The sequence below is a fragment of the Arctopsyche grandis genome, chromosome 12 (genome assembly GCF_051622035.1).
Source record: "Arctopsyche grandis isolate Sample6627 chromosome 12, ASM5162203v2, whole genome shotgun sequence".
In the NCBI taxonomy this organism is placed as follows: Eukaryota; Metazoa; Arthropoda; class Insecta; order Trichoptera; family Hydropsychidae; genus Arctopsyche; species Arctopsyche grandis.
Window position 1 is genome coordinate 10036853 of NC_135366.1, and position 25808 is coordinate 10062660.

At 41.3% G+C, this 25808-nt stretch overlaps 3 protein-coding genes across 7 annotated transcripts; 1 reads left to right on the top strand and 2 right to left on the bottom strand.

The window, feature by feature from the left end:
* Positions 1-16848: 16848 nt before the first annotated feature.
* aft (cap methyltransferase 2) lies at positions 16849-20740 on the bottom strand. Its single transcript, XM_077442354.1, has 5 exons — positions 20181-20740; positions 19663-20104; positions 19358-19543; positions 19039-19159; positions 16849-18961 (listed from the first exon to the last, which is right to left on the bottom strand). Coding segments are annotated over exons 1-5 (2046 nt in total). The 5' UTR covers positions 20183-20740; the 3' UTR covers positions 16849-17666.
* Positions 20741-21715: 975 nt separating this feature from the next.
* Positions 21716-23024, top strand: LOC143919920 (U3 small nucleolar ribonucleoprotein IMP3). Of its 5 annotated transcripts, none has more exons than XM_077442508.1 (5): positions 21716-21793; positions 22044-22210; positions 22306-22517; positions 22600-22775; positions 22854-23024. In XM_077442508.1, exons 2-5 carry the CDS (start codon positions 22074-22076, stop codon positions 22875-22877), a joined length of 549 nt encoding a protein of 182 aa, XP_077298634.1. In that variant the 5' UTR covers positions 21716-21793; positions 22044-22073; the 3' UTR covers positions 22878-23024. The 5 variants fall into 5 exon arrangements, with proteins under 5 accessions (XP_077298634.1, XP_077298636.1, XP_077298631.1 ...); XM_077442510.1 differs by having other exon boundaries at positions 21725-21774; positions 22854-22994; XM_077442505.1 differs by lacking the exon at positions 22854-23024 and having other exon boundaries at positions 21730-21793; positions 22600-22832.
* Adck1 (aarF domain containing kinase 1) lies at positions 22942-25756 on the bottom strand. Its single transcript, XM_077442504.1, has 5 exons — positions 25185-25756; positions 24707-25117; positions 24452-24625; positions 24182-24382; positions 22942-24100 (listed from the first exon to the last, which is right to left on the bottom strand). Exons 1-5 carry the CDS (start codon positions 25605-25607, stop codon positions 23777-23779), a joined length of 1533 nt encoding a protein of 510 aa, XP_077298630.1. The 5' UTR covers positions 25608-25756; the 3' UTR covers positions 22942-23776.
* Positions 25757-25808: the final 52 nt, after the last annotated feature.

Sequence of the window (25808 nt, forward strand, 5' to 3'; positions counted from 1 at the left end):
CCTGGGTAAGAGAGATCAGAGGAAAACGCTGACCACTATTTAATGTACGACGGACCGTCTTTAATTCGACACGATGACCCCAAATGCTAGATACATACGTCAAAGAGTTCACAAACACAGCATCGTATACCAAGCGTTTTTCATGGAAACCCAAACCCCAAGAGCGACCACAAAGGCGACCAATACGACCAAAGGAAACCTTAGCTTTATCTAATGCTTTCCCAATATGACCATTGAATGTAAGCCCGACATCGAGAACAACACCTAAATACGTGTACTCGTTGACGAATTTGATCTTACAGTCTCCGAGTTTGATATTAGGGGCTCTAACAAGAGAACCTTTTAATAGTAAGCACTTGGACTTAGAGGGCGAGAAAGAAAGTTTGTTAATTATGGCCCAATCGTCTAGAAGGTGAAGTGCCGCAGTAGCTCTACATTCCATCTCAACACGGGACTTTGCGTGCGTTAACAACACGATGTCATCAGCATACGCAACCAACCTGCAACCCTCCGGCAAATTGATTGTAAAGAGGTCATTGACGAGAATTTTCCAAAAGATAGGTCCCAAAACGGAGCCCTGTGGACATCCAATAGAGAGATCCCTGAAACCAACCTGTCCTCCGAGTTCGAAAACCAATTTCCTATCCGACAAGTAACTCTGCAGTAAGCATAGTAAATTCGGATGCAGTCCCAGCAGACGCAACTTGATCAATAGCATGGGCCACCAGGCATTATCAAACGCTCCAGCAACGTCCAACAAAACAGCAACTACATACTTGGATGGAGAGTCCGAAGACTCCCTCAAGACACAGCGAATTTATTTATTTATATATATATTTATTTATATATATATTTTAGCTATCAAGCTAATTTAAAAAAAAATACATCTTAATTATTATACTTAACTCTAAAATTTATAATTAACTTATATGTACTGTCCCTCACAGAGGTGTCTCTTCGCACCTCGCAGGAATGCATCCATGTTTTTAGCAGACCTGACGCACTCAGGGAGGGCATTATACATGAGCACACCCCTGTGAAAAACACCCCCAGCCGTCTTATTCTTTCTTACTCTACTTACAACTAGTTTGTCCTTATTTCTAGTATAAAAACAATGTTTATCTCTATTCCTTATTGCATCAACAGTAGACTTTCCCGATCTAAATCCAAATTGACCACCGGATAAAACAGAGTTATCGTCAAGGAAACTATTGAGCCGACTCGAAATTAACCTCTCTAGGACCTTCCCAAGAATAGGCAACAAACTGATAGGGCGATAAGCCTTAGGGTCACTAGCCAGTCTATCAGTACCATGCTTTTTAATGACAAACAATTTTCCAACCTTCCAGCAACTAGGGAAGGTTCCAAATTTAAAACAATTTCTATAAACATTGAGAAGTTCAAAATTACCCACCGACTAAACAACTCTGGCAATATCTCCGCCTATCATATCAACTCCAGGAGCCTTACCCCTAGCCAGGTTATTAAAAATCGCACTAACTTCCTCCGAAGTCGGAAGGTCTTCATAGCAACTAAGTTCAGTAACATAAGAAGCAATATTACGTATAAGAACGTGAGCAGGTAGATCATTGTCAAAACGATCAACAGGGATAAGTGCATTCACAAGATTATTAACCGCTTCACTACTAGATAAAGCAAGGTGACCATCAAGAGGACTACGAACTCCCCATAAGGCTGCGCCCCATAAGACTGCGCCCCATAAGGTTGCGCACCATAAGGTTGCGCCCCATAAGGCTGCGGCCGATAAGGCTGTGCCCCATAAAGCTGCGCCCCCTTTTAAGCCCCATGGGGCTGCGCCCCATAAGGCTGCGCCCCTTGTGGCGCCCCTGGCGGGGCCCCATGAAACTACTCGCCTTGCAACGAAAAAAACAAATCGGCGCCCATGGATCGAAAAAAAAAAAATCGAATCACGTGTTCGATGACGTCACCGATCTACGGACGACGACGACCAAGGATACATACATACATACAAAGTCTCTTTCCAATTTATAGATTAGACTAGCTGTATTACCCGGCTTCGCTCAGTGTTTATAATATAAACCGCTTAAACATGACTAAGCTAATAGTAAACATTTAATTAAAAAAAAAAAAATTTTAAAAAATTTAAAAAATTTAAAAAAAAAATCAAAAAATAAATAAATAAAAAATAAAAAAAAATAAAAAAAAATCAAAAAAAAAATTTAAAAAAAAATTTAAAAAAAATCAAAAAAAAAAATTTTTTTGCCTTCTAGGGCTTCGCCCTCGGCGCCCCCCTGAGCCTTTGCCTTCTAGGGCTTCGCCCCTCCACGCCCCCATGAGCAATTGCCGTTTAGGGCTTCGCCCCCATGATCAGTTGCCTTTTAGGGCTTCGCCCCTCCGCGCCCCCATGATTAAATGCCGTCTAGGGCTTCGCTCCCCTTAGTTAATGCCTTTTAGGGCTTCGCCCCTCCACGTTCCCATGGTTAATTGCCGTCTAGGGCTTCGCCCCCCTTAGTAAATGCCTATTAGGGCTTCGCCCCTCCGCGCCCCCATGATTAAATGCCGTCTAGGGCTTCGCCCCCATGATCAGTTGCCGATAAGGGCTTCGCCCCTCCACGTCCCCATGGTTAATTGCCGTCTAGGCCTTCGCCTCCCTTAGTAAATGCCTATTAGGGCTTTGCCCCTCCGCGTCCCCATGATTAAATGCCGTTTAGGGCTTCGCCCCCCTTAGTTAATGCCTTTTAGGGCTTCGCCCCTCCGCGCCCCCATCATAAAATGCCGTCTAAGGCTTCGCCCCCATGATCAGTTGCCTTTTAGGGCTTCGCCCCTCCACGCCCCCATGATTAAATGCCGTCTAGGGCTTCGCCCCCATGATCAGTTGCCTTTTAGGGCTTCGCCCCACCACGCCCCCATGATAAAAATGCCGTCTAGGGCTTCGCCCCCCTTACTTAATGCCTTTTAGGGCTTCGCCCCTCCACGCTCCCATCATTAAATGCCGTCTAAGGCTTCGCCCCCATGATCAGTTGCCTTTTAGGGCTTCGCCCCTCCACGCCCCCATGATTAAATGCCGTCTAGGGCTTCGCCCCCCTTAGTTAATGCCTTTTAGGGCTTCGCCCCTCCACGTCCCCATGGTTAATTGCCGTCTAGGGCTTCGCCCGCCTTAGTAAAGCCTATTAGGGCTTCGCCCCTCCGCGCCCCCATGATTAAATGCCATCTAGGGCTTCGCCCCCATGATCAGTTGCCGATAAGGGCTTCGCCCCTCCACGTCCCCATGGTTAATTGCCGTCTAGGGCTTCGCCACCATTATCAGTTGCCTTTTAGGGCTTCGCCCCTCCGCGCCCTCCATTATTAAATGCCGTTTAGGGCTTCGCCCCCCTTAGCTAATGCCTTTTGGGGCTTCGCCCCTCCGCGCCCCCATGATTAAATGCCGTTTAGTGCTTCGCCTCCCTTAATTAATGCCTTTTGGGGCTTCGCCCCTCCGCGCCCCCATGATTAACTGCCGTTTAGGGCTTCGCCCCCCTTAGCAAATGCCTTTTGGGGCTTCGCCCCCCTTAGTAAATGCCTATCAGGGCTTCGCCTCTCCGCGCCCCCATGATTAAATGCCATCTGAGACTTCGCCCCCATGATCAGTTGCCGATAAGGGCTTCGCCCCTCCACGTCCCCATGATTAATTGCCGTCTAGGGCTTCGCCCCCATTATCAGTTGCCTTCTAGGGCTTCGCCCTCGGCGCCCCCCTGAGCCTTTGCCTTTTAGGGCTTCGCCCCTTCGCACCCCCATGATTTAATGCCGTCTAGGGCTTCGCCCCCCTTAGTTAATGCCTATTAGGGCTTCGTCCCTCCGCGCTTCCATGATTAAATGCCGTCTAGGGCTTCGCCCCCCTTAGTTAATGCCTTTTAGGGCTTCGCCCCTCCGCGCCCCCATGATTAAATGCCGTCTAGGGCTTCGCCCCAATGATCAGTTGCCGATTAGGGCTTCGCCTCATAAGGCTGCGCCCCCTTTGGGGCCCAATGAGGCTGCGCCCCCTTCGGGGCTCTATGGGACTGTGCCCCATGAGGCTGCGCCCCCTTTGGGGCCCCATGGGGCTACGCCCAATGAGGCTGCGCCCCCTTCGGGGCCCCATACAGCTAAGCTCTATAAGGCTGCGTCCCTAAGGCTGCGCTCCATAAGACAGCGCCCCATAAGGCTTCGCCCCATAAGGCGGCGCCCCATAAGGCAGCGCCCCATAAGGCTGCGCCCCATTAGACAGCGCCCCATAAGGCTACGCCCCATGAGGCTGCGCCCCCCTGCGCCCCCTTCGGGGCCCCATGCGGCTAAGCTCCATAAGGCGGCGCCCCATTAGGCGGCGCCCCATAAGGCGGCGCCCCATAAGGCGGCGCCCCATAAGGCGGCGCCCCATAAGGCGGCGCCCCATAAGGCGGCGCCCCATAAGGCTGCGCCCCATAAGACAGCGCCCCATAAGACAGCGCCCCATAAGACTGCGTCCCATAAGGTTGCGCCCCATAAGGCTGCGGCCGATAAGGCTGTGCCCCCTTTTGGGCCCCATGGGGCTGCGCCCCATGAGGCTGCGCCCCCCCGGGCCCCCTTCGGGGCCCCACGGGGCTGCGCCCCTTGTTGCGCCCCTGGTGGGGCCCCATGAAACTACTCGCCTTGCGTGGTGAATCCATTGAATCGAAAAAAACAAATCGGCGCCCATGGATCGAAAAAAATAAAAATCGAATCACGTGTTCGATGACGTCACCGATCTACGGACGACGACGACGACGAAGGATACATATTTACATACATACAAAGTCTCTTTCCAAATTATAGATTAGAGAAGAAGATAAGAAAGATATATATAGATATACATCAAAGGTACATTTAGACAGTGAATGAAAGAATGAATGAATCTTGTTTAGAGTCAAATATGTAATATGTATGTATTGGAGAAGTAGATATACCTCCTCGGCTTGGATGAGCGTGATTTCGACTTCCCAAGGGACGGCGGTGTCGCTGTCGGAGACCACCACCTCGCACATGTCTGCGGTGAGGTTCCTCAGCTTGAGGGCTTTGGAGAGGGAGTCCCTGAGGGTGACTCCGTCCTTGAGCTGCACGCCCGTGCGCTGCTGGTTGGGCAGGTGGGCTCGCAGGAAGCAGCGACGACCCTTGGGGGCTGCGTGCGGCTGCAGGTTCAGCTGGTTCAGTTGGTTGAGCTGGTTGAGCTGGTTGAGCTGGTTGAGCTGGTCGTGCACCTCCTGCACCAGCCGGCGCTCGTGGGCCTCCAGAGCCACCAGTTTGGCGCGCAGCTCGCGGTGTTCGCACACGTACATGGAGGGCGGCTCCACGAACTCGGCGAACCGGTCCCGCAGCGCCTCCAGGTTCTCGCGCGTCACCACGATGATGCTCTGGATGTTGCGCAACTCCTCGTACAGGTACCCCTCCCCGCCCATAGACATCGTGTCACTCAGCCCCAGCATGCTGTCGTCCATCGAGTTGCCGTTGCCGTTGCCGTTGTCGTTGTCGTTGTCGTTGCGGTTTCCACCGCCATCCGCGGCAGCAGCGGCCGCCATCGCAGCGGCCACCACCACCACTACCTTCGCCCCTCACCCCTCTTCGCTCCTCGCCCCTCGCCCCTCGCCCCTCGCCCCTCACTCCACTTTCGCCCCCCACTATCCCTTTCACTCACGCACTCGAGTCCTAGCAGCTCCGATCGCGGCCTAAGTCGCGCCCCTCGCAAGCAAACGACACTCCTCTTTCCCACATCGCAAACGTAGTACATATTATCGGTAAACGGATTGTTCCGCAAAAAGTCAGCTCGCACATATATATAGCACAGATATATATAGCACGACTTGTAATATCACCTATTTCCCTCATCGAACTTAATCTGTACAAATGACATCATCGTGTCCTCTTCTCGTACACGAAAGTTAGCCGTGGCCGAAATACTTCGTTCAGCTTACCCATAAAGGCGATTCGACTCGCTCCGGATACGCAATCACGAGTACACGGGAAATCCCAAGGAGCTACGCAACTACGCATCAAACGTCGAACACAAAGGAAGACCTCGACCCCGTCGGAATCTTCCAGAACGTGATCTCACCAGCCCAGCTACGCGTTGCTCAAGCAACACCTTTATAAACCAGTGCATCGTCCCCAGATGCCAGTGAGCTTCAGGAACTCGACCTAGCTCGTTCCAGTGAATCCTTTACCTACTTCGCTGTACATACAAATACACCTGTATTAATCGAGTAATAAAGATCCTCTTCAAAATTCAACTAAACTTCCATAGGCTGGGAAACGGTCCAAAACCTTCAACCCCCTGTGGCGGCTCGCTTATACGACATGGTCGAGTTTGGTTGCCTTCCTGCGAGTGGGAACCAACTCGGCTGGGTTCGGAGAGCTACTACTCACTCTGTCTTCAGCTGTCATATAATAAACACGTGCATTAACATGCCAGTCGTCTCATTCGTTCATCCTCCATACTGGTGACCCCCGACATCGAGCCACGCAGCCTCGATCAATTTCAACATGCCGCTCATCCCATGCCGCTCATCCCATGCCGCTCATCCCTGCCTCGCCGAGTCAGGCGGGAGAAGCTACCCGCCGCGCCCCCATCGCCATCAACACGCGTCGCGGCCCGCGGGTGACAATAAACGAGCAGACACGGCTACCTACCTACCTACCTACCTACCGACGTCCAGCCACAACGTCGACGACAGGTGCTTTTAAAAAATGGGGGAGCGAATGAGACGACGATCTTGACAGCTGGATGTGGAGTCATGCGCGATCCACTACACATAGAACGGTCATCCAGCACCACAAGACATACACCACCTCAGCACCATCATCATCATCATCATCATCATCAAGGCCCCGTCCGTCCCCACGAGCGTCGTCACGCCGAGACGGGCGGTAGCGCTACAACACCTCCACGAGCCACAACGACTCACAGTCCAGCTCGGAGTATCATCAACCACATCGATGCCCCTGCCGCCCCCGCCGCCCCACCAACCGACATCAGCCTCGGAAGAGCGGCGCCGCCGCAGCATCGCATCGGCGCGACCATCGGACCACCCACCGTCCTGCTCGCGACGTCACCGCCCTCGAATCTACCGACCATTCAGGGCGGTACACCTATGTACACAGCGGATGACCCACGTCAACAATTTTTTTTCTCCCCACGTAATAATTTTTTCTCTTTGTGTAACAATAATTTTTTTCTTTTGTAAAATTTGTTTCTTTGTAATTTTGGTATCGCTGATGCTGGGGGGGGAGTGATGTGGCGGCTCGCTTATACGACATGGTCGAGTTTGGTTGCCTTCCTGCGAGTGGGAACCAACTCGGCTGGGTTCGGAGAGCTACTACTCACTCTGTCTTCAGCTGTCATATAATAAACACGTGCATTAACATGCCAGTCGTCTCATTCGTTCATCCTCCATACCCCTATACACAGGTCACTAAAATCTCGATCGGGGAACATCTGGCACTCGAGTTCTCGTTAGTACCACTATCCCTTTCACATGGGTGGCTTTCAGTGGTGGCTCGTGAGAATTCAAAGAGGGGGGGGGGGCTGCAGACATTAATCGGGCTGTAGTAGCTCATTGACCATACCGGTGATCAAATGCAGACAAAAATAGCATGAATATGTACTATACTGGGAGGTCTGCAGCCCTACAGTCCATATGGACGGCAAAAATAGCATGCGTTTGTACTCGGTCTCCGTCACGATTTTCCTCCCGTATTAATGTGCGCGCGCAGAATACGGGAGGAAAAACCTGTTCCTCTTGTTCCTGTTGTATCCTGCTCGCGCAAATTAAGTGAGTATGTACCGTTTTTTTTATTTTTGCCTTCCGATATTTGCATTTTCGGGCATTTCACATTCGGGCCCGTGAGGTAGACCCCAATATTTCACATGGGTGGCTTTCAGTGGCGGCTCGTGAGAATTCAAAGAGGAGGGGGGGCTGTAGTAGCTCATATTGACCATACCGGTGATCAAATGCAGACAAAAATAGCATGAATGGGTTTGATGCAAGCGTTGGGTTTGATACAATTATTAAAATGGTAATTATTAAAATTGAGTTGGATCTTTCTGACGAGTTTAATAAGGCAAGATTCGATAAGTTCCGAATCTTGCCTTATTAAACTCGCCAGAAAGATATGATCAAAGATATGTGCACACAGGCCACTAGTAATATATATAAAAACGGACGCAATTTGTGTGTGGGTATGTAGCGGACGTGTGGACAAGTATGGAGATTTCAAAAACAACAATTTTTAGAATGCCAAGAAAATAAGTAATGCATAGGGATTTGGCGTGACGACCGATCGCGCTGAGGGGACGCGGGGAAGTGGGGACCTGAGCGGCTGACATGTGCTCCTGATATTGAGCGCCAGAGTTGGAACGGGTGGCGTCAGATGCGCTGGAGCGTACACACATACACACATCCACGAAGACACACATACACACATCCACGAAGACACACATTCATTCATCATTTCGACGCGGGCTAACGGTGAGCGTTTAATGAGCCCGCGTCGAAATGAGCGCTCGACTTTTTACTATTAATTACCTTACACTATATTTATATATAACTTTATTTTAATTCGTGTATCAATTCCTTTCCGAAGCCACACATTGAAATCAACGGGCACAACACTAGTTAAATATGTTTTGTGTTTTATAATATTTAAAAATATTGGTGGCCTGTAATAAGTTTATTTTGCCTTTCCCAGATTCTGGATATATCGAATTAAAAGTAGTAATAACAATTTGTGAATTAAGTCCAACTGAAATAGTGTTTATGGAGCTGAAAATTGGACTTCCGACACTTTCAAATATAACCAAATATGAAAACTAAGAAATTCAATTTTTTGGCTCCCGAAAATTGTAGGGTATTACGGAATCGTGAGCTGTTTGACTAAAATAAATATATTCATAAACTGGCTCCTTTTTAGGTCTGTTCGCCTCCTCAATATGCTGATTTATTATTAAGATCTCTTTAATGCTAGCTATGATGAGGTGGTTGAACGGATCAAAAGAAGTTCTCAACAAATAATGAAGCTTTGGATATAATTTATTAAAAAAAAAATTCAACATACATAGTTCGTAAACCTCACATATAATATATGTATATATTTTTTTACTAATATTGTAGATACTTATAAATAATTTAACAAATATTTTTATTAAAAAAATATACAGACTTAGGATAAATTAATACAATATACATTATTACAAATTCGTTTAATTTAAAATCAATTTTTAGAAATTGTTTTAACGTTATTTCTGTATCAGAAAAAATAGTCTATATCTGTCTAACGTTGTTTTTGCATAACTCTCCCACATTTACATTATCATGTAAAAGTCAATGAATATATGTATGTTTGTATTTATTCGAGACATATTTGTTGTAAAATAATTAAATCTTATTGAATATATGAGGAATATAGCATTAAAAACAGAAAATTTCATATTGATATTATCATAAATTAGATTAATATTTATTCTAAACTAAAATTATGAAATGAATAGTTTATGCAATTTATTTACATATATGCATGTATGTTTTCAAATGATAAAAGTTTTATCACTACAAAATTTTAAATTGGATAAAATAATTAAGGCCAAAAGATTAAGTAGGCTATATTTAAAAATTAAACCTTTTTTATGACACGATATTTTAGCAAATGCAACAAAAATTATTAGTGCTTTTTAAGCGGATAACCTTTTGAAAAATCTTACAAAAATAGTTACATTCATTATAATACTCGTCCCTAGTAAAATGTGAGATCATAATAATTTTAATGCAATTTATTACAAAAATACATATGTATACCTCAAATCATTTATGCTTAATACACAAATCAATAGCTATTCAATAAATGAACGCTCACACATTTTGTTGATTTTTAAATTGACTTTTGTTAAAAGCAATTGATTGTTATAATCGTAAATATTTGAAAAGTAATAATCACTCAGTAACAGTTTCAATGGAACAATTCCCAAAATAGCATGGAACTTTCCATAATGCATTTCAGGTGACATGTACTTGGATATTTTTAAACATAAATCATTCAACATGCTAACTACCTCTGTTTTACTTTTTAAATAAATAAGCTCAATATTAAAATCCTTGGTAAAAATAATTTTATCAAAAGCATATACTCCAAGCAAATACAAAACTCCGACACTAAACAGAGTCAAAGTGCTGTAGTTTTTTAATACCAGAGTGTCACCAATATCCATTGAAATGATTGTATCTCTTAAAGCGTTTACAGATGATTTTTCCCATTTATCAAAGTTTGATTCCTTGCAATATTCTCCAAATTCAATTAAATGCCCTTTGTTAATCTTTTTGAGAGTAGTGGGGGCACAATTTTTCTGCACATCATCATACATTTCAGTGTACATTTTGAATATTTGAACGGATACAAACCTTGAATTTTTTACATTTTCTATTGGTGCACCATAAATAATAGTACACGGTTTTTTTTCTAAACAATTACAATCTATAAAGAGCGGTAAGTCAGTTAATAACTCTCCAATTTTAAATGTGTCGTCTCGATATTTTAGAAGTTTTCTTTCAGTCAATGTCTCATATGAATTTACTCTTTCTTCAAATGTACCCATTTTACTACCATATCTACCCTCTGAAGAGTGATACTGTACAATTTTATTTGTATCAACATATAAATGATCTTTGCAAATCTTTTTCTCCTCGGTAATTGGAGATAAATGAGCTTGTTTCATGAATGTGTGCATCACAAACCTTTGCAATTTATGTAAATGCTTAAAAATTTTATATTGTGAACGCGAATCTTCAAATATTTTTATATTGTTGTCGATAGCTTCACATTGAAAGGAATAAAAAATAGATGAAGCTTTTAATAAATCTTCTAAAAATATTTTCGGAATTTTATCTTGGGGAAACATAGATTTGGAGAGAAAATCATTATCGCCATAATGTTCCTTAAATTTATCAAAGAATGGTTCAATACTATTAATACCGTGATACTTTAAACAGATAATGTATATTTCTGAGTTTCCCGGTTTTGAACTCACCGGCTTCGCCCTCGGCGCCCCCCTGAGCCTTTGCCTTCTAGGGCTTCGCCCCTCCACGCCCCCATGAGCAATTGCCGTTTAGGGCTTCGCCCCCATGATCAGTTGCCTTTTAGGGCTTCGCCCCTCCGCGCCCCCATGATTAAATGCCGTCTAGGGCTTCGCTCCCCTTAGTTAATGCCTTTTAGGGCTTCGCCCCTCCACGTTCCCATGGTTAATTGCCGTCTAGGGCTTCGCCCGCCTTAGTAAAGCCTATTAGGGCTTCGCCCCTCCGCGCCCCCATGATTAAATGCCATCTAGGGCTTCGCCCCCATGATCAGTTGCCGATAAGGGCTTCGCCCCTCCACGTCCCCATGGTTAATTGCCGTCTAGGGCTTCGCCACCATTATCAGTTGCCTTTTAGGGCTTCGCCCCTCCGCGCCCTCCATTATTAAATGCCGTTTAGGGCTTCGCCCCCCTTAGCTAATGCCTTTTGGGGCTTCGCCCCTCCGCGCCCCCATGATTAAATGCCGTTTAGTGCTTCGCCTCCCTTAATTAATGCCTTTTGGGGCTTCGCCCCTCCGCGCCCCCATGATTAACTGCCGTTTAGGGCTTCGCCCCCCTTAGCAAATGCCTTTTGGGGCTTCGCCCCCCTTAGTAAATGCCTATCAGGGCTTCGCCTCTCCGCGCCCCCATGATTAAATGCCATCTGAGACTTCGCCCCCATGATCAGTTGCCGATAAGGGCTTCGCCCCTCCACGTCCCCATGATTAATTGCCGTCTAGGGCTTCGCCCCCATTATCAGTTGCCTTCTAGGGCTTCGCCCTCGGCGCCCCCCTGAGCCTTTGCCTTTTAGGGCTTCGCCCCTTCGCACCCCCATGATTTAATGCCGTCTAGGGCTTCGCCCCCCTTAGTTAATGCCTATTAGGGCTTCGTCCCTCCGCGCTTCCATGATTAAATGCCGTCTAGGGCTTCGCCCCCCTTAGTTAATGCCTTTTAGGGCTTCGCCCCTCCGCGCCCCCATGATTAAATGCCGTCTAGGGCTTCGCCCCAATGATCAGTTGCCGATTAGGGCTTCGCCTCATAAGGCTGCGCCCCCTTTGGGGCCCAATGAGGCTGCGCCCCCTTCGGGGCTCTATGGGACTGTGCCCCATGAGGCTGCGCCCCCTTTGGGGCCCCATGGGGCTACGCCCAATGAGGCTGCGCCCCCTTCGGGGCCCCATACAGCTAAGCTCTATAAGGCTGCGTCCCTAAGGCTGCGCTCCATAAGACAGCGCCCCATAAGGCTTCGCCCCATAAGGCGGCGCCCCATAAGGCAGCGCCCCATAAGGCTGCGCCCCATTAGACAGCGCCCCATAAGGCTACGCCCCATGAGGCTGCGCCCCCCCGGGCCCCCTTCGGGGCCCCACGGGGCTGCGCCCCTTGTTGCGCCCCTGGTGGGGCCCCATGAAACTACTCGCCTTGCGTGGTGAATCCATTGAATCGAAAAAAACAAATCGGCGCCCATGGATCGAAAAAAATAAAAATCGAATCACGTGTTCGATGACGTCACCGATCTACGGACGACGACGACGACGAAGGATACATATTTACATACATACAAAGTCTCTTTCCAAATTATAGATTAGAGAAGAAGATAAGAAAGATATATATAGATATACATCAAAGGTACATTTAGACAGTGAATGAAAGAATGAATGAATCTTGTTTAGAGTCAAATATGTAATATGTATGTATTGGAGAAGTAGATATACCTCCTCGGCTTGGATGAGCGTGATTTCGACTTCCCAAGGGACGGCGGTGTCGCTGTCGGAGACCACCACCTCGCACATGTCTGCGGTGAGGTTCCTCAGCTTGAGGGCTTTGGAGAGGGAGTCCCTGAGGGTGACTCCGTCCTTGAGCTGCACGCCCGTGCGCTGCTGGTTGGGCAGGTGGGCTCGCAGGAAGCAGCGACGACCCTTGGGGGCTGCGTGCGGCTGCAGGTTCAGCTGGTTCAGTTGGTTGAGCTGGTTGAGCTGGTTGAGCTGGTTGAGCTGGTCGTGCACCTCCTGCACCAGCCGGCGCTCGTGGGCCTCCAGAGCCACCAGTTTGGCGCGCAGCTCGCGGTGTTCGCACACGTACATGGAGGGCGGCTCCACGAACTCGGCGAACCGGTCCCGCAGCGCCTCCAGGTTCTCGCGCGTCACCACGATGATGCTCTGGATGTTGCGCAACTCCTCGTACAGGTACCCCTCCCCGCCCATAGACATCGTGTCACTCAGCCCCAGCATGCTGTCGTCCATCGAGTTGCCGTTGCCGTTGCCGTTGTCGTTGTCGTTGTCGTTGCGGTTTCCACCGCCATCCGCGGCAGCAGCGGCCGCCATCGCAGCGGCCACCACCACCACTACCTTCGCCCCTCACCCCTCTTCGCTCCTCGCCCCTCGCCCCTCGCCCCTCGCCCCTCACTCCACTTTCGCCCCCCACTATCCCTTTCACTCACGCACTCGAGTCCTAGCAGCTCCGATCGCGGCCTAAGTCGCGCCCCTCGCAAGCAAACGACACTCCTCTTTCCCACATCGCAAACGTAGTACATATTATCGGTAAACGGATTGTTCCGCAAAAAGTCAGCTCGCACATATATATAGCACAGATATATATAGCACGACTTGTAATATCACCTATTTCCCTCATCGAACTTAATCTGTACAAATGACATCATCGTGTCCTCTTCTCGTACACGAAAGTTAGCCGTGGCCGAAATACTTCGTTCAGCTTACCCATAAAGGCGATTCGACTCGCTCCGGATACGCAATCACGAGTACACGGGAAATCCCAAGGAGCTACGCAACTACGCATCAAACGTCGAACACAAAGGAAGACCTCGACCCCGTCGGAATCTTCCAGAACGTGATCTCACCAGCCCAGCTACGCGTTGCTCAAGCAACACCTTTATAAACCAGTGCATCGTCCCCAGATGCCAGTGAGCTTCAGGAACTCGACCTAGCTCGTTCCAGTGAATCCTTTACCTACTTCGCTGTACATACAAATACACCTGTATTAATCGAGTAATAAAGATCCTCTTCAAAATTCAACTAAACTTCCATAGGCTGGGAAACGGTCCAAAACCTTCAACCCCCTGTGGCGGCTCGCTTATACGACATGGTCGAGTTTGGTTGCCTTCCTGCGAGTGGGAACCAACTCGGCTGGGTTCGGAGAGCTACTACTCACTCTGTCTTCAGCTGTCATATAATAAACACGTGCATTAACATGCCAGTCGTCTCATTCGTTCATCCTCCATACTGGTGACCCCCGACATCGAGCCACGCAGCCTCGATCAATTTCAACATGCCGCTCATCCCATGCCGCTCATCCCATGCCGCTCATCCCTGCCTCGCCGAGTCAGGCGGGAGAAGCTACCCGCCGCGCCCCCATCGCCATCAACACGCGTCGCGGCCCGCGGGTGACAATAAACGAGCAGACACGGCTACCTACCTACCTACCTACCTACCGACGTCCAGCCACAACGTCGACGACAGGTGCTTTTAAAAAATGGGGGAGCGAATGAGACGACGATCTTGACAGCTGGATGTGGAGTCATGCGCGATCCACTACACATAGAACGGTCATCCAGCACCACAAGACATACACCACCTCAGCACCATCATCATCATCATCATCATCATCAAGGCCCCGTCCGTCCCCACGAGCGTCGTCACGCCGAGACGGGCGGTAGCGCTACAACACCTCCACGAGCCACAACGACTCACAGTCCAGCTCGGAGTATCATCAACCACATCGATGCCCCTGCCGCCCCCGCCGCCCCACCAACCGACATCAGCCTCGGAAGAGCGGCGCCGCCGCAGCATCGCATCGGCGCGACCATCGGACCACCCACCGTCCTGCTCGCGACGTCACCGCCCTCGAATCTACCGACCATTCAGGGCGGTACACCTATGTACACAGCGGATGACCCACGTCAACAATTTTTTTTCTCCCCACGTAATAATTTTTTCTCTTTGTGTAACAATAATTTTTTTCTTTTGTAAAATTTGTTTCTTTGTAATTTTGGTATCGCTGATGCTGGGGGGGGAGTGATGTGGCGGCTCGCTTATACGACATGGTCGAGTTTGGTTGCCTTCCTGCGAGTGGGAACCAACTCGGCTGGGTTCGGAGAGCTACTACTCACTCTGTCTTCAGCTGTCATATAATAAACACGTGCATTAACATGCCAGTCGTCTCATTCGTTCATCCTCCATACCCCTATACACAGGTCACTAAAATCTCGATCGGGGAACATCTGGCACTCGAGTTCTCGTTAGTACCACTATCCCTTTCACATGGGTGGCTTTCAGTGGTGGCTCGTGAGAATTCAAAGAGGGGGGGGGGGCTGCAGACATTAATCGGGCTGTAGTAGCTCATTGACCATACCGGTGATCAAATGCAGACAAAAATAGCATGAATATGTACTATACTGGGAGGTCTGCAGCCCTACAGTCCATATGGACGGCAAAAATAGCATGCGTTTGTACTCGGTCTCCGTCACGATTTTCCTCCCGTATTAATGTGCGCGCGCAGAATACGGGAGGAAAAACCTGTTCCTCTTGTTCCTGTTGTATCCTGCTCGCGCAAATTAAGTGAGTATGTACCGTTTTTTTTATTTTTGCCTTCCGATATTTGCATTTTCGGGCATTTCACATTCGGGCCCGTGAGGTAGACCCCAATATTTCACATGGGTGGCTTTCAGTGGCGGCTCGTGAGAATTCAAAGAGGAGGGGGGGCTGTAGTAGCTCATATTGACCATACCGGTGATCAAATGCAGACAAAAATAGCATGAATGGGTTTGATGCAAGCGTTGGGTTTGATACAATTATTAAAATGGTAATTATTAAAATTGAGTTGGATCTTTCTGACGAGTTTAATAAGGCAAGATTCGATAAGTTCCGAATCTTGCCTTATTAAACTCGCCAGAAAGATATGATCAAAGATATGTGCACACAGGCCACTAGTAATATATATAAAAACGGACGCAATTTGTGTGTGGGTATGTAGCGGACGTGTGGACAAGTATGGAGATTTCAAAAACAACAATTTTTAGAATGCCAAGAAAATAAGTAATGCATAGGGATTTGGCGTGACGACCGATCGCGCTGAGGGGACGCGGGGAAGTGGGGACCTGAGCGGCTGACATGTGCTCCTGATATTGAGCGCCAGAGTTGGAACGGGTGGCGTCAGATGCGCTGGAGCGTACACACATACACACATCCACGAAGACACACATACACACATCCACGAAGACACACATTCATTCATCATTTCGACGCGGGCTAACGGTGAGCGTTTAATGAGCCCGCGTCGAAATGAGCGCTCGACTTTTTACTATTAATTACCTTACACTATATTTATATATAACTTTATTTTAATTCGTGTATCAATTCCTTTCCGAAGCCACACATTGAAATCAACGGGCACAACACTAGTTAAATATGTTTTGTGTTTTATAATATTTAAAAATATTGGTGGCCTGTAATAAGTTTATTTTGCCTTTCCCAGATTCTGGATATATCGAATTAAAAGTAGTAATAACAATTTGTGAATTAAGTCCAACTGAAATAGTGTTTATGGAGCTGAAAATTGGACTTCCGACACTTTCAAATATAACCAAATATGAAAACTAAGAAATTCAATTTTTTGGCTCCCGAAAATTGTAGGGTATTACGGAATCGTGAGCTGTTTGACTAAAATAAATATATTCATAAACTGGCTCCTTTTTAGGTCTGTTCGCCTCCTCAATATGCTGATTTATTATTAAGATCTCTTTAATGCTAGCTATGATGAGGTGGTTGAACGGATCAAAAGAAGTTCTCAACAAATAATGAAGCTTTGGATATAATTTATTAAAAAAAAAATTCAACATACATAGTTCGTAAACCTCACATATAATATATGTATATATTTTTTTACTAATATTGTAGATACTTATAAATAATTTAACAAATATTTTTATTAAAAAAATATACAGACTTAGGATAAATTAATACAATATACATTATTACAAATTCGTTTAATTTAAAATCAATTTTTAGAAATTGTTTTAACGTTATTTCTGTATCAGAAAAAATAGTCTATATCTGTCTAACGTTGTTTTTGCATAACTCTCCCACATTTACATTATCATGTAAAAGTCAATGAATATATGTATGTTTGTATTTATTCGAGACATATTTGTTGTAAAATAATTAAATCTTATTGAATATATGAGGAATATAGCATTAAAAACAGAAAATTTCATATTGATATTATCATAAATTAGATTAATATTTATTCTAAACTAAAATTATGAAATGAATAGTTTATGCAATTTATTTACATATATGCATGTATGTTTTCAAATGATAAAAGTTTTATCACTACAAAATTTTAAATTGGATAAAATAATTAAGGCCAAAAGATTAAGTAGGCTATATTTAAAAATTAAACCTTTTTTATGACACGATATTTTAGCAAATGCAACAAAAATTATTAGTGCTTTTTAAGCGGATAACCTTTTGAAAAATCTTACAAAAATAGTTACATTCATTATAATACTCGTCCCTAGTAAAATGTGAGATCATAATAATTTTAATGCAATTTATTACAAAAATACATATGTATACCTCAAATCATTTATGCTTAATACACAAATCAATAGCTATTCAATAAATGAACGCTCACACATTTTGTTGATTTTTAAATTGACTTTTGTTAAAAGCAATTGATTGTTATAATCGTAAATATTTGAAAAGTAATAATCACTCAGTAACAGTTTCAATGGAACAATTCCCAAAATAGCATGGAACTTTCCATAATGCATTTCAGGTGACATGTACTTGGATATTTTTAAACATAAATCATTCAACATGCTAACTACCTCTGTTTTACTTTTTAAATAAATAAGCTCAATATTAAAATCCTTGGTAAAAATAATTTTATCAAAAGCATATACTCCAAGCAAATACAAAACTCCGACACTAAACAGAGTCAAAGTGCTGTAGTTTTTTAATACCAGAGTGTCACCAATATCCATTGAAATGATTGTATCTCTTAAAGCGTTTACAGATGATTTTTCCCATTTATCAAAGTTTGATTCCTTGCAATATTCTCCAAATTCAATTAAATGCCCTTTGTTAATCTTTTTGAGAGTAGTGGGGGCACAATTTTTCTGCACATCATCATACATTTCAGTGTACATTTTGAATATTTGAACGGATACAAACCTTGAATTTTTTACATTTTCTATTGGTGCACCATAAATAATAGTACACGGTTTTTTTTCTAAACAATTACAATCTATAAAGAGCGGTAAGTCAGTTAATAACTCTCCAATTTTAAATGTGTCGTCTCGATATTTTAGAAGTTTTCTTTCAGTCAATGTCTCATATGAATTTACTCTTTCTTCAAATGTACCCATTTTACTACCATATCTACCCTCTGAAGAGTGATACTGTACAATTTTATTTGTATCAACATATAAATGATCTTTGCAAATCTTTTTCTCCTCGGTAATTGGAGATAAATGAGCTTGTTTCATGAATGTGTGCATCACAAACCTTTGCAATTTATGTAAATGCTTAAAAATTTTATATTGTGAACGCGAATCTTCAAATATTTTTATATTGTTGTCGATAGCTTCACATTGAAAGGAATAAAAAATAGATGAAGCTTTTAATAAATCTTCTAAAAATATTTTCGGAATTTTATCTTGGGGAAACATAGATTTGGAGAGAAAATCATTATCGCCATAATGTTCCTTAAATTTATCAAAGAATGGTTCAATACTATTAATACCGTGATACTTTAAACAGATAATGTATATTTCTGAGTTTCCCGGTTTTGAACTCACCGGCTTAAAAAGATTGACTGTATTGAAACAATTAACCAATAAATATATCAAATTAATGGAGGTGTGCTCGTACAATGTAAACATTTTCAAAACGAATGAACCACCTAAAAATCAAAAAGAAATATGGAATTAACATGAAAACATTACGAATTCAATAAAGGCCAAGAATGATGAAACATACCTTCGCATAATACTTGTAAAGCAGTGATTACTTCACAAAAATGTAAAGAAGCAACAGTAGATTCTTGTTCATCAGGTTTGCAAGAACAATCAATGGATCCATCAGCTGTCACCAAATGTACCTTAAAAATTTGAATCCAATTGTTATAAATTTTCAAAGTTATTGTTAAGAACAATTATCATCGACTAATTTGCATTCTTTATTCATATTTGTATAAAATAATTTGTTATATTATAATGAATATTTAGTTCTAACAAGCTGCATTTTACAAATAATAAAAAAAATCCCTATAAAAATCATTGGTTTCAAGTTAACACACATCACCCATTTCTCGAGCATTATTAATGATATTTTGAGAATTGTTCCAGTTCATCAGATCTCCAGAATAGTTTGCTCCAAAATCCCAATACCCTAAAGTATTTTTAATGAATCGATCATCACAAATCATGTAAGACGTTGAATTTCCTTCATAATATGGATTTAAAGTAGAAGCTCTCCAGTTCCACTAGTAGAAAAATAAATAAACAGTGTATAAAATGTAAGTAAATAAAATATGATTTATCTATTAGAAACTATTTCCAATATTTTATCAAAAAACTTCAAACATAAAGTGACAAAAAATACCTTGAGATCTGGATGATTTGATTTTATAAAATGATTCAAAGATGTTATGGCTGCACCCGGAGCTTCGCACAAATGCAAACTGTTGAAAGACTTAGCTCTTTTGGCTTTTTCTGGAATTGTATTGTAATTATATGTACACTCATAAAATTTGGTCCAAGCAACTGTGAACAGTTCTGGTCGTATTGATGACTTTATCATCTTGATTATCTCTTTTGCAAGATTAGTTTTGTAAGTATGTTGTTGCCATTGACTAAGATCATAGTTATTCAACTGCCGCTTCTGAGCATTTAAACATTCTTTCCAAATACAAAATCTTTCTTCTTGCCATGGTTCTGATGCAAATATATCACTCGAGTCGGGGAGCTTGAACTCTTTGGTAGCTGATAAAGTACATTTTTTTGAAAATACATTGTCAGCCATAGAATCCAAATGGTGAATTAACCTATGAATACAAAATAGCTGTTGTTTAGTCACTTTTCAATCTAAATAAGACCAACGAATAACAGAAACGTGCTTACATTTTGTTGCCGTTTTCAGTTCTAATGTAACGAATCGAATTGAGCGACGTCCATATTAATAATACAAAATGAAATTTGAAAACATCAATTAAATTGCAATAGTAGTTTTAAAACACTATATTTTAAAAGGTGCACAATATGTAAAATTTAAACAATGATGGTAACAATAACAAATATCATAAATAAAGTTGTTTTTCAACATTAATAAATTAAATTTAAAACCCAAAACATAGGTATTCCGTATGTACAATGTTTTCACACAATGACATACGAAGCGTTTCAACTTAAAATTAATGGATTTAAGTTATCTTTATTGCAGATTACCTATTGAATCATTCATAAATTAATAACTTAATCCTACAACGATAAAAAAATAATATAAAATGTTTTTATTTGTATCCTTATACTTGATAAAAATTTTAAAAAGAAAATCGATCTATGAATAGTTAAAATATATATAAAAACAAAATATCAATCAAAAGAGTGAGGCAAAAACTCCTTTAAAAATGCGGGACACTGACAAGTATCAAGTGACAGCCGCTTTTTGCTGTTTAAACACCATTTTTCACGGCCTATACTTTAATTTGTGTGGAACAAAAAACTTCAAAAATGAATTTCTAGAATCATTATATTCTATAACAATTCTAAATGCTTATAACTTATAGATATTTAGAAACTTGTTTCTAACTGAAATTTCTATAAATATATTGTAACAACACATCTCATGTGTAATCAACCCTGACGAGAGGAGGGTACCAGCCGATGCTAATATCCAGGGCCTGGCTCGTGGCGAATAAAATATTCGGAATATGGCGACTTTTCATGCAAAAAACTATTAATTCTTAAATCCGAAAAAAAAACAACTGGTACTAATTGGAAATATATGTAAATAAAATTGTTTTACGTATATTTTGCAAATCCAGGTTCGTAGTTACAACAGGGACCGGATTTGTTCTTGGCAGCTCTATGTGTAATAGAGAAATAAATACTTCATCATCAGTTATAATTTTTCGGTATCCACTGCTGGATAAAAACTTTTCCATTCGTCCCCATTCTGAACAATATTCGTCTACTCGTTTCAATTATGGCCTTCTTTGTACCCTTTTACAATATCTAAAATATTATTCAGGCAATTCTTTAATTCTCTTGTCCATTTATCATTCATTTTTCTAGCCACGTGATTCTTTTATTTTTATTCAATCCAATGGCTACGTCCACACTACCGATATCTACACCCAATATTCTCAAATTTTTCATATCCAGTTCCCATATTGCAACCTGTGGTTGCTATTTAGAAACTGGTTATGGAAAAATTCGCAAATAGTAGTGTGGACATAGTCAATATGTTAGTTACTTTAATTACGTCTCTCGTGGCAGTGTTTCGTTTTCTGTTTTTCTACGAAATGTAAAACATGCCATGTACCATACTTTTCTCAGTGCATTAAACTTTATGCAGAGTTTTGGTATTGAATGCTCAATGTGCACCCATTGATTATTATTTAGAACACATTGGTAGAAAGCTTGTAAAGGATGACATGGTCGCTATTTTAGACCAAGTGTCAGATCGACAGCGTGCGTTTGTTGATTTTGAGAGGTATCAGTAACATTATAGTGTAAGTTTTATTTTTAGCTGAATAGAAGTCTCATCACAAAATTCCTTTTTATATTTATTTCACATTTAACATATATTCATGTACGCTGTTATAATCTTTCGATTAATTAAATAGACTGGTTATTGTCATCAGCAATCATAACCTCAAAAATTCAATTATATTCGTCAATAAAGACTATTTTGTGATTGTGACCGGTTAAAATATATTTGTATATTTTTTATATTGATATACAATTTATCGAATATTTCAGTTACATTATTTAAACTGTTCCACATTCAAAATGGTTCGTAAGTTGCGCCATCATGAACAGAAACTCCTTAAGAAGGTTGACTTTATCTCTTGGTCTGTTGACAACAACTTACATGAAGTAAAAATGTTAAAAAAGTTTCACATTAAACGCAGGGAAGATTACACCAAGTATGTTTTAAATAAAATACGTAACGTTTTTTCATTTTGTCAATGTAATTTAATATAGATTTTGTATTTACAATAACATTAATTGCCGTTTTTAGATACAACAAATTATCTAGAGAGGTACGTGACTTGGCAAGAAAAATTAAAGAAATTGACCCAAAGCATCCATTTCGGACAGAGAGCAGTGCACAACTGTTAGAAAAGTTGTATGTAATGGGTCTCATAACAACCAGATGGGACTTGAGTTTAGCTGATGAAGTTAATGCAACTTCCTTTTGTCGACGAAGATTGCCTGTAATTATGTTTAAAAGTGTGTATGATCATATTTTATGTAGTTATTTCCACTTTAGCTGTTATTAAAATTATTATTTTTTTTACATATTCTATTACAGATAAAATGGCTGAATCACTAAAAACTGCTACCAAATTGATAGAGCAAGGGCATGTAAGAGTTGGCCCAGAATTAATAAAGGATCCGGCTTTTCTTGTGAGCAGATCTTTAGAAGATTTTGTAACGTGGGTTGACAATTCAGCTATTAGAAAACACATTTTGGAATACAATAATATAGTTAGTATTATACATATTTGTTACAACTTTTATCTTTTCCGTTACAAAATATTTTAATCGTTTTATTTCTCTTTTCAGCGTGACGACTTTGATATTATGTGAATTCCTATATTTATTTATAACTGAATGTATACATAAACGTTTATTTAATTGAAGTGTATTATATTTTTTTTTCAAATGTTAAAAATCGAATGTAATGTAAAAACATTACAATAAATTAAAATTAATAAAAAACTATACAATAATATAATTTTTTTTGTACTTCTCGGTTATTTATTTATTTATACATATACGGCCGCAAGGAGCATTAAACCACAATACAATAGAACAGTAATAGAAAATAATATTAATATAGGAATAGAAAAATAGGAGTTTTGAACAATGAAGATACCGGAAGTGAATATAATAAAGACATTGTATAGTGCAGGTGATTCATAAAATTTTGGCATTAATTAACAAGGTTAAAATTAATTTCGATAGGTGGGCGATGAAAATCAATTGGTAACAGAATATCAATAGAATTACAAGTTGTTATGCTATTATTGTTGGAAAATATAAAATCAAGCATTCTATTGTTTGAGTTAAAGACAGTGTTACATTGACATAAATTTAAATTAAGAGACATGTCAATCAGTTCATATAAACCATGATGAATGATAGAATTACAGGAAATATCGTTTAGGCTACACCAATCGTAGTTTGGAACGTTAAAACTGATATTAAATATAAAGAATTAGGGTATCTCAGCCTGATGTTTTCAACAGTTTCAGTAATTTTTTATAACTAAGAGTTAAAAACATATACAACCAAAAATTATTTTTGTGTTATCGATATTGGCTAATGCATAAATTTGTTCTATGTCACAATTATTGTAATTAAATAACTGGTATACCTTAAAAAAATTACTACTAAATTATTTTGACTAGGATTTGCATTGGCCCAGTTTTTACAGTATTTACATACATACTTATGTATGTACGAAAAATAAAGTAATCAATTGACTAAAAAATATGTAAATTTTCTGCAAAGTACAGTTTGCATGACATTATGTAAAATTTCATCATCATCCAAAACTTCTCTACGTTAATTAGTAACTTTTGCACAGTCGTTTTAGCATGTTTGTAGCGGCCTTCATATCCCGATACTAAACAACATTTTGTCATAACCATCAATCCACACATCCTTTCATTGACTCCAAGGGCATACTCGATACTTCTCATTAGGTCATTTGTTTTCAATATCAACAAAGCTTGCCTGTCGATGTTTTGTAGACATAGGGCAATTTGGTCAATAACATTAGGAAACTGTTCGCGTACAGTGTTTCTCTATAACGACAAATTTGTATTTAGAAGAGGTTTTTTTTTTAATAATACTCAAAATTTTGTTAATATTGTTGAAGGACAAACCTCTTGATCGTTTGGTTGAATTTTGTCAATACCTTTGAGAATAACAGCCCATGGGCGACCAGTAATGATACAGGCCAAAGCAATATACATATTTCCTTTGATACCTAGTTGTTCTGCATAATATTTCATTCCATTTTGATCTCTATCTATTATGGAGAGCCAAAATTGCGAATAGTTAAATCGAAAATCATCAGTAAGGTTCTGAAAATTATAAATTTGATATTTTTAATTTATTATAAAACAATTGTTACATTAAAATTTACAACTTACAGCATATAGTCCATGATCCAACAAATAAACGGAAACATCTTTATCAGTGGGGTTTTTTTTGATCAAAATATTTCCAGGATGAGGATCACTGTGAACGTAACCTTTGATAAAAATCATGTGTGAATACAGATCACCCAATTTTTTACATAGATCATAAGGATTTATGTTGTTAGCCTGAAAATATGTACATTTTTTAATTTTATTTGATGTAAATATATATGTGTATATATGAAATAATAATCAATTTTAATTAACCTTGACATATTTTAAATCATTGACTTGTCCACCAGTAACATATTCCATGATGAGAACTCTATCTGTGCTATATTCCCAAAATACTTTAGGCACTTTTAGCCATGTATAGTGTTTGAACATTTCAGCTAATTTTTCGGAATTTTTGCCTTCTTCAATAAAATCCAATTCCCTAAATATGTTGATTTTTGTTTCATTAACAAGCCATTGTATACTGAAATCTGGAAATAACCTTTCCATTATTTTAACTAGAATTTCCATTGATCGCAAATCTGCTTTGGTATTTCCTTTAACAAAACTATGTTGAACTTTAACAGCGACCTCAGTTCCATCTTTCAATTTAGCTTTATGTACTTGAGCAAGAGATGCTGTTCCAAGTGGTATAGGATCAAATTCAGAAAATAATTCTTCAGGCTGAAAAATCCCAATTTATTACAGCAATAGAATAATTAAAATAAATATTTTTAAAAAATATACCAACATCGTGTTTCAAATCTTCTTTGATCGTTTTATACAACTGATCTAAGCTATTAGCAGGTGCATCTTTATGCAATATCTTCATGGTATCTACATACTCCAATGGAAGTAAGTAATCTAAGGCACCTATATGTTGACCAACTTTAATGTACACTCCTTTATTTTTTAAGCACAATTCAAGCAATTTTTCAGCACCCACTTTATGAATTTCATCCCTCAGCGACTTGTACTCCTGGGAGTTTGGATCTAAACCTTTATTATACAGTCGAGTTTGGTAACAATAAGCTATACTGCACACGGTGGCTGCAGCTCTGCTCATCCTCACTAAAGCGATTGCGTCAATTTCATAGTTGTTCCTGTGAAGACTAAGAGCTGTCGCTGCTGTGGCTGCGCCCACGACGCCAATCTTCATGAAACGTCGTAACATTCTCGACGTGAATAAATAATGACTGTTTGAGATGTATTTTCGTAGAGGTGTTGAGCTGAATAGCTCCAATTGGCGCACAAAATAACACCATTGAAACAAGCTGACAGTGACATAATGAGTTTGACACGTGCGTCAACTTCATAAACCATAAGACGCAATTAGACGGCCAATAAGTATTTTATATTAGAAATTACAAAAAAA

Bases quoted from the DNA above. Each gene is read 5' to 3' on its own strand.
- aft (XM_077442354.1), bottom strand. The intron at 19,544-19,662 runs GTATTTTTTGTC...TTTTTCTACTAG, and splicing joins CAAATCATCCAGATCTCAAG to TGGAACTGGAGAGCTTCTAC. The intron at 19,160-19,357 runs GTGTGTTAACTT...CAAATTTTTAAG, and splicing joins ATGCTCGAGAAATGGGTGAT to GTACATTTGGTGACAGCTGA.
- LOC143919920 (XM_077442505.1), top strand. From the start codon at position 22,074: ATGGTTCGTAAGTTGCGCCATCATGAACAGAAACTCCTTAAGAAGGTT. The intron at 22,211-22,305 runs GTATGTTTTAAA...TGCCGTTTTTAG, and splicing joins CGCAGGGAAGATTACACCAA to ATACAACAAATTATCTAGAG. The intron at 22,518-22,599 runs GTGTGTATGATC...ATTCTATTACAG, and splicing joins GCCTGTAATTATGTTTAAAA to ATAAAATGGCTGAATCACTA.
- Adck1 (XM_077442504.1), bottom strand. From the start codon at position 25,607: ATGTTACGACGTTTCATGAAGATTGGCGTCGTGGGCGCAGCCACAGCA. The intron at 24,626-24,706 runs GTTAATTAAAAT...ACATATTTTCAG, and splicing joins ATGATTTAAAATATGTCAAG to GCTAACAACATAAATCCTTA. The intron at 24,101-24,181 runs GTTTGTCCTTCA...TTGTCGTTATAG, and splicing joins TTCAACCAAACGATCAAGAG to AGAAACACTGTACGCGAACA.